Source organism: Lethenteron reissneri, unplaced genomic scaffold (assembly GCF_015708825.2).
Source record: "Lethenteron reissneri isolate LAM-NWPU_2019-01 unplaced genomic scaffold, ASM1570882v1 scaffold_1148, whole genome shotgun sequence".
In the NCBI taxonomy this organism is placed as follows: domain Eukaryota; kingdom Metazoa; phylum Chordata; class Hyperoartia; order Petromyzontiformes; family Petromyzontidae; genus Lethenteron; species Lethenteron reissneri.
The window spans coordinates 23,285-36,318 of record NW_026890836.1 but is presented as its reverse complement, the minus strand read 5'-3'; the positions used below and the strand labels follow the sequence as shown (position 1 = coordinate 36,318).

At 54.4% G+C, this 13,034-nt stretch overlaps 1 protein-coding gene across 4 annotated transcripts; it reads left to right on the top strand.

Moving 5' to 3' along the window:
- The first annotated feature begins 168 nt into the window (after positions 1-168).
- LOC133361570 (transcriptional adapter 3-like) lies at positions 169-12,615 on the top strand. Of its 4 annotated transcripts, none has more exons than XM_061580496.1 (10): positions 169-237; positions 1,944-2,182; positions 2,972-3,105; positions 4,529-4,726; positions 5,598-5,703; positions 6,437-6,569; positions 6,689-6,798; positions 7,809-7,918; positions 8,741-8,926; positions 10,925-12,615. In XM_061580496.1, the coding sequence occupies exons 2-10, from the start codon at positions 1,976-1,978 to the stop codon at positions 11,115-11,117; spliced, it is 1,377 nt and encodes a 458-aa protein (XP_061436480.1). In that variant the 5' UTR covers positions 169-237; positions 1,944-1,975; the 3' UTR covers positions 11,118-12,615. The 4 variants fall into 4 exon arrangements, with proteins under 4 accessions (XP_061436480.1, XP_061436482.1, XP_061436479.1 ...); XM_061580498.1 differs by having other exon boundaries at positions 218-260; positions 4,559-4,726; XM_061580495.1 differs by having other exon boundaries at positions 218-260.
- The last annotated feature ends 419 nt before the right edge of the window (positions 12,616-13,034 follow it).

The window sequence follows — 13,034 nt, the reverse complement described above, 5'->3', positions numbered from 1 at the left end:
GGCGAAACCCGCCCCCATTCGCGAACGCTATTGGTCCAATCGCACCGCGTGACCGGCTGCACGACCCAACCGCGTATTTGAAAACGTAATACGGATTAACAAACCCCACCTTCGATTGGCTCAATGGGCGGCACGTGACACGCGGAGGCGGCTGCGATTGGCTGTGGCGCGCGCGGAAAGAAAGCGGCCGAGAGGCAGAGCGAGAGGGGACCGCGGGCAGTGGGGACTGCGGGCCGGGTGAGCGTGGGCCCTGGGTCCCTGTGAGTGTGGGCCCTGGGTCTCTGTGGCCACGGTGTGGAGTTGGGATCTGGGTGAGCGTGGGCCCTGGGTCCATGTGACCACCTTGTGGAGTTGGGATCTGGGTGAGCGTGGGCCCTGGGTCTCTGTGGCCACCTTGTGGGGTTGGGATCTGGGTGAGTGTGGTCCCTGGGTCTCTGTGACCTCCTTGTGGGGTTGGGATCTGGGTGAGCGTGGGCCCTGGGTCTCTGTGACCGCCTTGTGGAGTTGGGATCTGGGTGAGCGTGGGCCCTGGGTCTCTGTGGCCACCTTGTGGGGTTGGGATCTGGGTGAGTGTGGGCCCTGGGTCCCTGTGACCACCTTGTGGGGTTGGGATCTGGGTGAGCGTGGGCCCTGGGTCTCTGTGACCACCTTGTGGGGTTGGGATCTGGGTGAGTGTGGGCCCTGGGTCTCTGTGACCGCCTTGTGTGGTTGGGATCTGGGTGAGCGTGGGCCCTGGGTCTCTGTGACCTCCTTGTGGGGTTGGGATCTGGGTGAGCGTGGGCCCTGGGTCCCTGTGACCACAGTGTGGGGTTGGGATCTGGGTGAGCGTGGGCCCTGGGTCTCTGTGACCGCCTTGTGGAGTTGGGATCTGGGTGAGCGTGGGCCCTGGGTCCCTGTGACCTCCTTGTGGAGTTGGGATCTGGGTGAGCGTGGGCCCTGGGTCTCTGTGACCACAGTGTGGGGTTGGGATCTGGGTGAGCGTGGGCCCTGGGTCCCTGTGACCTCCTTGTGGAGTTGGGATCTGGGTGAGCGTGGGCCCTGGGTCCCTGTGACCGCCTTGTGTGGTTGGGATCTGGGTGAGCGTGGGCCCTGGGTCCCTGTGACCTCCTTGTGGAGTTGGGATCTGGGTGAGCGTGGGCCCTGGGTCTCTGTGACCACAGTGTGGGGTTGGGATCTGGGTGAGTGTGGGCCCTGGGTCCCTGTGACCGCAGTGTGGAGTTGGGATCTGGGTGAGTGTGGGCCCTGGGTCTCGGTGACCGCCTTGTGGAGTTGGGATCTGGGTGAGTGTGGGCCCTGGGTCCCTGTGACCACAGTGTGGGGTTGGGATCTGGGTGAGTGTGGGCCCTGGGTCTCTGTGACCACCTTGTGGAGTTGGGATCTGGGTGAGTGTGGACCCTGGGTCTCGGTGACCGCCTTTTGGGGTTGGGATCTGGGTGAGTGTGGACCCTGGGTCTCGGTGACCTCCTTGTGGGGTTGGGATCTGGGTGAGTGTGGGCCCTGGGTCCCTGTGACCACAGTGTGGGGTTGGGATCTGGGTGAGTGTGGGCCCTGGGTCTCTGTGACCACCTTGTGGAGTTGGGATCTGGGTGAGTGTGGACCCTGGGTCTCGGTGACCGCCTTGTGGGGTTGGGATCTGGGTGAGTGTGGACCCTGGGTCTCGGTGACCTCCTTGTGGGGTTGGGGTCTGGGTGAGCGTGGGCCCTGGGTCTCTGTGACCGCCTTGTGGGGTTGGGATCCCAGTGAGCAGGATCTGGACTTGGGGAGCCGTGCTGTGGTGTGTGAACTGAGCGAGTTTTCTGAGACTTGTGAGTGTTGTGCTGTGTGTGTGGGAACCGGTGTTTAAGTGCGCCGTCTGGGCGTCTGTCTAAAAAAAAAAAGCTTCGTAGCTCATCGGATTCCTCCAGTACGGTATAAAGATCCTGTGTGTGTGGTGTCTCTTGAAGGCGTACGTGGGGGGCGGGGAGCCGCGGTCGCCATGAGCGAGCTCAAGGAGTGCCCGCTGGAGTTCCACGATTTCCGCGCCGTGGAGCACACGCGGCAGTGCCCGCGCTACACGGCCGTGCTGAGCCGCCCGGCCGAGGACGGCGTGGGCCCCGAGGAGCTGGACACGCTGCAGCTCGAGCTCGAGACTCTGCTGGCAGCGGCGTCGCGCCGCCTGCGCAACCTCGAGACGGAGATCCAGGTGTGGTGGTGGTGGGGTTGAGGGTGGTCGGTGGTGGTGGAGGTGTTGGGGTAGAACCGGGCTGGGGAGCGAGAGATGGGATGAGTGGAGGAGGAGGAGATCCCAGGTGAGGAGAGAGTGGAGGGGTGAGCGGAGAGATGGGATGAGCGGAGGAGAGATCCAGGCGAGGAGAGGGTTGAGAGTGCAGGGGTCAGAAGAGAAGAAATCCAGGAGTGGGACAGGATAAGTGAAGGAAGAGATCCCAAGTAAGGAGAGAGAGTGGAGGAGTGAGGGGAGGGACCAACAGACTGAGACCCCGGTGAATAAAGGGTGAGCAGAGACATGGGGTGAGCAGACGAGAGATGCAAGTGAGGAGAGTGGTGTGACACAGATGAGGGGATGGTGATGAGTGAGCTGGTGGTCCTAATGAGGTGCAGGGAGAGACCCAGGTGATGAGGGGTCGCGAGGCGCGGCTGGTTAAGGGGATCTTTCAGTCGTGTTTTGAGCCACGAATGCATTTGCATACCTGTCAACTCATACGGTTTACCTGTATTCTTGTACAGGGAGGTTTCAGGTCCATACGGCGTACAGCCGTTTCAATACAGGCATTTTTTTTGGTCTATTTGTTTGTGTATCTCCCTTGTGGTGAGACTTTGTAGGATGAACGTTGAGATTTATAAGGGCATGGGGTGACCAATAAAGTCTAAATTGGTCTGTGATGAGGTAGGCACTCATAAGGGGTTTAAAGGTATGGCACCATGACCATGACCCCTCCCTTGCCCCCCCCCCCTCTGTTGTGGTGCCGCACAGATCCTGACCGACTGGCAGGATCGTAAGGGCGATAAGAAGTTCACGAAGGCGGCCGAGCACGTGGCATCCTCCACAGGCAAGCACGGAGGCAGCAAACCCAAGAAACAGAAGCCGGACAGCAAGGGGAGCCATGGGTGAGTGCTTGCGGGGGACCTTACTACCAGCCAGTCTTCGAAACTACACACAATAATCATACCTGTCAACCCATACCGTTTACCCGTATTCTTGTACAGGGAAATTTAGTTTTGAGTTCCATATGGCGTACAGCCGTTTCAATACGGACAAAAAAAGTGTCTTCGTTTGTGTTTCTCCCTTGTAATGGGACTTTGTGGGATGAACGTTGAGATTTATAAGGCCACGAGTTGACCAATAAGTTATGAATTGGTCTAATAAGGTAGGCACTGATAAGGGGTTGACGCCATCTCACTTGCGCGCGCGTCTCCTACCAAACGCGACTTCATGGGCGCGGTGGGTGACCCCGCTTGTGTTTGCACGGAGACGTTTATCACGAGCAGAAAATGTAAAAGATCTGAAAACCCCAAAAGAGGTGTGAAATTGTCCTTAAATATCCCAAAATCCTAAATGTTTTCATCCACAACTCATCCCTAGACTTTCTTGATGTTTCTGACCCAGGTTTCTCTTGACAACGTCTCAATGCCTCTCGTGTACACGTACAGTCTGTTGTCCCGTTAAGCGTGTTGTTATCATAACGATAATTGGATATAACGCCATGAATATATTAAGGAACATATGTTTTGTTATGCCGCGGATGTGAATTGGATATAACATGAAAGAGAGAATGGAACTACGTCGCGCGAGTAGGAATAAGCAGCTGTACGGCTGCTTCGTCGTAGCGTGACCACACAAGGCATTTGGATGCTTCTAGATGCTACCCACGCGCCTCAATCTTTGTTTGGCCTGCATACGCATCTCACGTGTTATTGTGTACTGCTTTACGCCCTCTATTATATATTAATTATTATAATGCGATTTTCCCATAACGCGGTGTTCTTCAGGAACGGAATTACTGTGTTATAGGAGAACAGACTGTCCAGCCCTTTTTCCCACTGCTAGCTGAGGGCCTCCTCACTCCACACGGGTTGTGGCGGTAATTTGACCATACTTCACCATGCTGGCCAGTGCTGTTTGGTGAAGGCGCAGGGAGCATCGTAGAAGTTTGGTACAACAATCGGCTTTTCTTATCTTCCCCTCTTTTCGGTGGCTCATGCCTGGTTTTAAACATCATCTGCATTTATCTGAATGAATGTCATCTACCCGTCAATTCCTCCGAACGCTGCTTGGCCAGAGATGGCTGCAAAAATCTCATTCAAAGTTTAGACCAGAAATTGGCCGGCACGTGCTCGCGCGTCAGACAAAATACGCCCTTCAAAGTTGTTGTTTTTCATTCAACAACGCGAGGATGTTTTTGGAGACACAAAGTCACCTGAAATATGGGACGAGCCTGGCTCAACCTCTGGCTCCCCTCGGGAGGTTCGGCCTTCCGTCGTTTGCTGACGCTAAAGTGACCGGTGGTGGGGGGCGGCGTGGTGCCGGTAGCGATGCCGAGACCGTCGGTGCGGGTCGCAGGCACGGCTCGGCGGGGACGGGGGGCGCCCACGGGGCGGGGGCAGGCGGTGGGGGCCATGGGCCTGGGCGGCCCAAGACCAAGAACCTCCAGCCCAAGTTCCAGGAGTACGAGTTCCCAGACGACGTGATGGACGAGCCCCGGGCGCCCAAGAACGACGCGCCCAGCCGGTAGCACGCGCACGTAGCACGCACATGCGTACTCGCAAAATGCGCGCACGCGTGCACACGCATACGTGCATGCTATGGCGCGCACAAAAATCCACACATTTTTAACCCACATTTACACACGCCCGAAGCACACACATCCACCAACTAAACGTCGGGTTTACTCTCCAACACAGCGGTGTGCTGAACTAGTAACTAATTAGCACGTTTTTGGTTACGTGACAAACCTTACTAATTGGCCGTGTCGAGTGGTGGCAGGTTTAACGACACATTCATATTTACGCAATCTAACCCAAAAAAACCCAAAAAAAACTTTATTATGGATGACATTGGTCGCGAAAGCCTACCATGTGTTAAACTGATGCACAATTTCACGAACGTATGCGCGCACAAGCAACTGTAGGCTCACGCTCACATATACATACATGCACGCACATGCATACAATTACACACGTACACGGCCATATATGCACGCGTGCGCAAATACGAACGTGTTTGCCGACACACATAGTTACACACAGGGACACCCGTATTTTCTCTCAAGTGCGCACAACAAAATAAAACGAGGATCCCTTCCCTGTCAACAGACTATTAGCTCACTGCACTACAAACCCGGTGGCCTATGTAACATTCCCACTTGATAAATATTTTAACTCTTTCTGGGCCTCCCCTAGGGCGATTCAGCCTTTAATTGGTTCCTGGTGCGTTGTGTAAGCATCAGCATTGGGGAGACGATAGCAGCCAGGCGTAGTGCTGGCCACCCACCTGTTTGTTTGCTGTATGGCCTTCATTAGGGTGCTCGCTAACAGCACTTGCCCCACCAGTCTGTTAACGCTATACAGGGGAATCTTTGTCTTTTGCGCGTGATGCACAGCTTCTGGGCGTCAGTGGAGCCGTACTGTGCCGACATCACGGCCGAGGAGATCCGAGTCCTGGAGGAGCTGCTCAAGGTTCCGGAGGATGAGGCCGAATACTACAAGGTGAACTCCCACCCAGGAGTCACCCTGGCGGGCGGTCCCAGGCGCTGCCCCCCCCCCCCATCTCCATGCGTTGCTCATTGCACGTGTGCGTTGGCTGGGCCGTCGTAGGTGCTCGCTATCAGCACTTGCCCCAGCAGCCTGTTTCGGCTTTAATGGGGGGGGGGGGGGGTTCTTATTTTAGCTGGGTCATGTAGCCCATGCCAGCCACCACTTGCCCCAGCAGCTTTCGATTGGATGGATAGAGGGGATGAATTGATGTGGCACGGACTAGAGAGGAAATGGGCTGATCTGGTACAGGCGGGTGTGGAGCTGAGTGAACTAGCCGCCGACCGATGCCAGCGGTGTCAAGATCGCCCTCTGTAGAGGAGGCTCGTGAGGGATGCCACTGGACTGTTGGAGGCTGTCGCCCTCCAGCAATAACAACGGGCAGAGTTCTGGGCGGCTAAAACGTTGCAAGGTAGCGCAGTTGGGAGCACTCGTGGTGCATCTGCCAGTCATGTCAGTCTGCCAATAACACACGGGTCTGTCCTGTGACCTGCCAATGATCCTCTGACGCTTTACGTGCAGCTCGCCTTGCATGAGCGCTGTAGTGGCATCACTGCTGCTTCGTAGAAAAGGATGGTTTTTGGGGGTCTGTCAGTATCTGTGTTGGGATTGTAGTCGGGGCTCATATAACGTGTTGTGGGCTCATGTCGGTGTGTTTTGTTGTGTGTGTGTGTGTGTTGGAGGGCAGGTCCCCCCGCTGGGCAAACACTACTGCCAGCGCTGGGCGCAGGAGGACCTGCAGGAGGAGCAGAGGGACGGCGCTCGCCCTGCAAGCGCGGCCGACAGGAAGAAGGGGACCCAAGGCACCCTGGGAAACACAGGTCAGGGGTCATTGGCACCAGAAGCGCTAATTTTTAAAGGTGTGTGGCCACAGCCACCGTCGGATTCTCAGTGCGGACGTTTTTCCGGAGCGCGGCAGGAACTGTGCGTGCGTGTGCAGAGGTGGACAACCTGATGCGGCGTAACGATGCGGGGACGCAGAACGAGCAGCCGGAGGACGCGTGCCCGTTTGGGCCGCTCACCCAGCGCCTGGTGCAGGCCCTCGTGGAGGTAATGGCCGGGTCCACCCCTGAGCAATTGGTTGTGCTTCTTGGTTGCCTGCAACCAGAGACGACGTCCACATTATAAGCAGGCGATTCGTTCGTGCGACCTGATTGCTCGGGCGTGAATATGCTGTCGACGGCCGTGGGTGCCACGCGCAGGGCAAAAAGCAACGTTCTTCACTGTGGCCCTTCCTGCCGGTAGTGTGATCATCATCACCGTCATTTATTGTTTACAGCCAGCAGTGCACCCACATGTGGCTCTATCGAAGGGGCATAACGTAGAACGTACTATCACAGTGGTAGAAAATAATTATGAATGTCTGCCGAAAACTGTCATTATATATACACATGTAAAATATACACACTTGGCTATTTTCAGAACTCATGGGTACTTGTTGGCTCTTGGCCTTTTACAGGTTGGCCACCCCCGGTTTATGGCCTCCCTCCCATGATGCAGTACATCTCAAAGTGCCAGTGGAGTCATGACTCGTATTCATTCACCAGATGGCCATAAAGTGGTAATACAGCAGTGGGTTCTCAAATCCGTGGGGACGTTTTGAAAATATTACTCCCTTGTGTGCCTGTGGTTACTGTGGGTACTGTGGTTCTCGCAAGGATGCAAAACTTGCCATTTATGGAATTGGTCAAAGGACCCAAAGTAGTAAGACCCTCCTAAACAGAGTCTCAGGACTCGGCAAGGCTTTCCCAGGTAAAAATATCAATGGCATTGTTGCTGAGCACACAAGGCTCTGCTGAATCTTGATTTGAAGCTTTCGTAACTGCAGGTATCCATACTCTTTAGTTATTTCGGTAAAGTCACGTAGTTAGAAATACAAATCACGACGTTTCGATTGCAACACAAGCAATCATCATCATCAGGTGGGAAAACCACAGAACAGATGTGTGAAAACCCTCCCCGTAGAGGTGGTCGTGATTTGTATTTTTAACTACGTGACTTTATCGAAAGAACCAAAGAGTAAGGCTCTGCTGGTTGTAACGATGGTGTCCGCCTTGCAGGAGAACATCATCTCACCCATGGAGGAGTCTCCGATCCCGGAACTGGCCAGCAAGGCCAGTGAAGGGGATGGGGCGGCCACATCCCCCCGCAGCCAAGCCAAGCCCTTCAGGTAGGCGTGTGTGTGTGTGTGTGAGGATCTGTATCGCTCCATGTTTGTTCGATGGACTGGTTACCAGCAGTGTCAAGATAGGCCTCTGGAGGAGAGCCATAAGCAACAATGGCGAGTGGTTAACCTTTTGAACTATGTAGCTCTTTTTCAGAAGCGACCTGGCCACAAATGAAAGCTCAACGAAGTGGCTTATCACGTGGATATTTATAGCAGCAAAATACTCTAAACGCACGTTTCTAAATGTTAGGGAGAAACCGGAGTACCCGGAGAAAAATCCACATGGCCACGGGGAAACTCCAAATATACAGCAGGCGTCAGGGTCGTGATCGAACCCACGACCTCCTGTGTACTGAGCGGGGTCGTTAAAATCTCGTCAATTAGTTACTAGTGTGCTTGAGAGTATACCTATAACATTTACAATTACCTTGAATCCCCTTGTTTACATGACAAACCTCACTAATTGGCTGTGTTGGGTGGTGGCAGGTTTAACGACACATTTATATTCATGCGATCTAACCCGAAACACCTCTTACAGATAATATTGGTCACGAAAGCCTACGTGTTAGACTAAACATCTCTCCACCGCGTAGTTAACATCTCGCCAGAGCAGAGGAGCGACCCTCACAGCAATGATCCTGGTGACCCAAATTCCATTCCCATGCTCACTGACAGCACCTGAACCACCAGTCTGTTCATCTCTATCTCAGAGGATCTTTGTCTTTGTAACGTGCGCCTGCGAGCGCCGTACCGGCGTGCAGGACCTCACGTGTCTGATGTGCGTTGGTACGTGTGCGTGCGTGTGCGCGCGCTGGCCCACCTCAGCGTGCCGCACACCAAGTCGCTGGAGGCGCGCATCCGGGAGGAGCTGCTGGCGCAGGGGCTGCTGGACTCGGAGGGCCGCGGCGGGGAGGACTCCGAGGACGAGGTTCTGGCCGAGCTGCGCAAGCGGCAGGCCGAGCTGCGTGCCGTCACGGCGCACAACCGCGCACGCAAGCAGGACCTCCTGCGGTGAGGCCCTGCTTACTCAAATGAGCATTGGTGCATTTGTGCTCGTCTCAGACTGCTTTTTGTGTTTAGTTTGCTGTCCTTCCCCCCCCCCACACCTCCGATTAGTGCGAAAGAAGTTCAACATGCATACATACATCTCCTGCTTACAACTCTTTGAGCCGGTGGTAGAAATTCTACATTTCAATGGCGGGGACGAGTGTCTGTCCGTAGAACAAACCAACTGTTTGACTTTCCCACAAAGTGGTACTTGTTTTATAAGGCCCCCAGAGGGATGATGCGCCGAGCAAACCCCAACCGGGATTTGTCCTGGTGACCTTCCCGTTGTGAGCCGCTCGCTCTACCGCTAAAGCCACCTCACCAGATTGCCCATCCCCACCAGAGCGGATCGATTCATCCCACTGGGACATTTGTTGAATTGTCGCAATTTCAGAGTCGTGGATCAATTAATGAATGGTTTTGTTTAACTTAGTGGTGAACGGCTCGCGCCTCTCGCGGTGGCATGGGCAACGTGAACTTAGCTGCGTGCGACGTATCATCCGCGCAATGGGACCACGTCTATCCGCTGCTGGATGAGAACCTCCCAAAGCCCGTCGCCATCTCTCCCGTGGTGTTTCGCTTTGATGGCCAACGTCGTGCCGGCAGTTGGGTCGATTTCATTCCTCTTAGCCCCTGCGGTGGTCGTCCTCCCCGGCACACCGCTTCCCTTCCCTGGCAACGTTCTTGGCCGCTTATCGTCGTATCCCACTCACGTGCCCAGGCCCAAGCACTTGGCTTGACGGTCAATGTGATATCTTTTTTAACCTCCGTTTGTTTGTTCTCTACTGTGTGTGTGTCGTTTTTATATTTTTGGGAACAACAGCATTACACAATTCAATGCACGTGTTACAAGCTTGAGAATACATTTTAGTCTGTTAACCCTTACCCATTCCGATGACGTACGTCATCAGCTTTCCTCCGATTCTGCTCCGATGGACGTACACGTACGTTACGTACGTCATCAGAACGGATTCAAAATTAAAAGGCCACGCGGGAGGGGCGTGTGTGGCACAGTTTGGCGCCAGCTATTGTAAAGTTGCGGTCGTGTCGCTACGGTTCTCCGCCGTGAGTAGCGACGTCTTTAAAAACAGCGGCGCTACTATGACGCCTCTCTAAGTAGAATGAATGCCGAGCCGCTTGCGCATTCACGAGATTCGGCGGTGAACGGGGACAGCCACACGATGCAGACGTCTCGGAACGGGAAAGTCTGTAATATTCTAATAAATAATAACAATCCTTACAATTACGTTGCGCCTGTAACGTAGCTCAAAACGTCTAATGGCAGCTGTCCAACGTGTGCAGTGTGAACCTGAACACGGCACCGGCATGCAAGTGGCCACCGGTCTGCCAGCAGGGGGTGATGTTTCTATTGGTCGTTCCAATTTAAGTAAATTTGCGGTGTAATTTTTCTAATCTCGCACTAATGGACCGACGACTCCAGCGCACACAGCCTACTGCTTTTGTTAAATAACATCACGGGAGACTTCACGTCCCATCGCGAAGCAAGCCTCTTCGTTGTACAGTAACACCCCGATTTACGTTTCCCCATTTTTACGTCATTTCGCAAGCACATCGTCGTTGTGTTACTAACACAGCTACCCAATTTGCGTCGCCTCAACCCCACACACTCGCGTCGCCGACAGCATCGTCTGTCCTTTCTCGTTATCCATTGTCCCTTCACTCGCCCCACCACCGTACTGCTACCCTGTAAACCGCTCCGAATGACGTCGTTTTGATATTCTTTGTCGCACATTTACAGGGACCCAATCCCCTGACGTAAACCCAGGGGGGTTGTATTACTCGTACATTACGGTTAATATACCGGCGGTATTAACCAGGCCAGCCGGGGCGGCTTGACCTGCCAATCCATGCAACAAGCGGTGAATGCGCCACCGCTGGACACACGTGTCTCTGCCCCCGAGGTTGGGGTTGACGTGTACCGTGACGCGTCTTCTCGGGCAGGATGGCGCGGGAGGAGATGCGGCGTCAGGAGCTGCGCGCCCGCGCTCGCGTGGCCGACACGGAGGTGATGGAGGCCTACCGGCGCATCATGGGCGCCCGGCAGAAGAAGCGGACGCCCACCAAGAAGGAGAAGGAGCACGCCTGGAAGGTGCTCAAGGAGAGGGAGAGCATCCTCAAGCTGCTGGATGCGTGAGGACGGCAACGGGTTGGGCGGGGGAGGGGGGAGAGAGGCCATCGCCGCGTCGTCGGCCCTCCGGGGCTCGCGCCTGCGCCGTTGTTTCCGCGAGGGGAGATGTTGGCGTCCCGGGGGCGTGGAGGTGATGGCGGTCGCGTGCCGATCCTCGCGTGTGTCGCGTCACGATTTGACGGGTTCGCGATTCCGTTAAACGGTCAGTTCGTCTCGTTTTTGAGCGTCTCGTCGCGTTGCCTCCTTTTCGTTTGTACAGTTTTATTTACCCCCCACTCGCCGACACTTGTAACGTGAGCGCGTCGTCTGTATAGTTCGCAAGTCGCGACTTCTCACGCACGATTTAGATAACGTGTGCATCTTGAGAACAGGAATCGATTTGAACCCGATGCACCGTTACATGCCCGGTGGGTAGGGTGCTAGGCAATCGTCTTGCTGCGTTTCCACGACCCCGAAGAAGACGGCTCATTGGCCCAGGAATGGTCCTGGAGGCCTCTAACATTACATCCCATCCCCTCCTGTGGCCTGGGAGGGAAGAGATAAGAGATACAAATAATGCAGGCCTGGTGTGTGTTAGGAGTTCCCAAGTAAGTGTCTTGATTTATACTTCTCAGCCGTGTTTTAGATGTGCACGGCCCCGAAACTAAGTTCAGCGATGGGCACCAATCACCACACCTCTCGCTTCCTCGTTGAAGCCACGATGCCACCGCTGGTTTCCAAGGGCGGGCCCGGCTAACGGCGTGCAGCTCGCAAGCGAGCCAAGCAGAGGCCCTGCACGCAGGTCGGTCAGCTGGGCCCGGTGAAGCCAGTGTGGGAATTTGGCCTGAGCCAAGTTGCCCGGCTCGCGAACAAACCGGCACGCTTCCCAGTGGCAGTGGAAAAGGCAGCATTGGTATTGGTGTGAGGGTTTAGAGTCTCGGCTAGTGCTCGTAGCATTAAGAAAAGGTCAGGTATTAACCTCACAGGTAACATCATTAGGAGTTGGGGGCAGGGTTAGTGCTGTTTTAAGGGGTTAGGGTATCTCGGTAGTTCTGTGCCGTGTATTGAGGTAGTGGTAGTGTTTTGCAAGAAGGTTTTGGGGTTGTGGTTTTTGCGCAGGTGTTAGGCGTTCGGTTGTGGATATTTGGCGAGCCATCGGGACCCCGCGCGTGTATAGCCTCGTCCTCCACAAGTAGCGTGTGCGTGCGGTGTGGTCGGTGTGTGAGTGGTTTCTACCTTCGTGTATGTGTGTGGTTTGTACTTCACTTTGAGTGTGGTCGCAACCAATGTGTGGTTTATAACAGTGTGGTCAGTACCCGGGTGGTTGGTATTTGTGGTCGGTTTGTACTCGTCTGTGTGATTTAGTGTCCGTGAGTGTGGTTGGTTCCTGAGTTTTGGTACCTGGTGTGTGGTTGACGTCGGAGTGCGGTTCTGTGGTTCTGCTCCACGTGGGTTGCACATGACAAGTTAAAACAAGAGCAATGTCGAGTTGCTGAACACTTAATAAATATTTTTGAAATCCCAAGCGCTTGCCGTGAATCCCACAAATACGTGCCGCTTTAAATACGGCTGCAGCTCGGCCTCGTAGAAGAGCGTGGTGTATTATTAGTCGAAGGTCGTGTGAACGAGTGCGTTAGGTGAGATCGTACACAGGCGAATGTGTTGTGTGTCGAGTGTGTGTCCCAATTGACTGTGTGGGAATTAATGTCTCCGGGACGAGTGACAAACTTTCTGGGGGGAGGGATCGTTTTCTACTTTGGTTGCCACCCCGTCGTTAATCTTGACCATCGGTCTGTTGTATACTAACCCTTCTTCCAAAATTGAGATTAATAATATTTGATGATTTTTATATATTATCTTTTTACTTGTTTTTTTAATGAATGAAACACACCAAAAGCGCAGCAAACTGCAAAACACCAGGTGTTGTTAAGTAATGAACTGGAG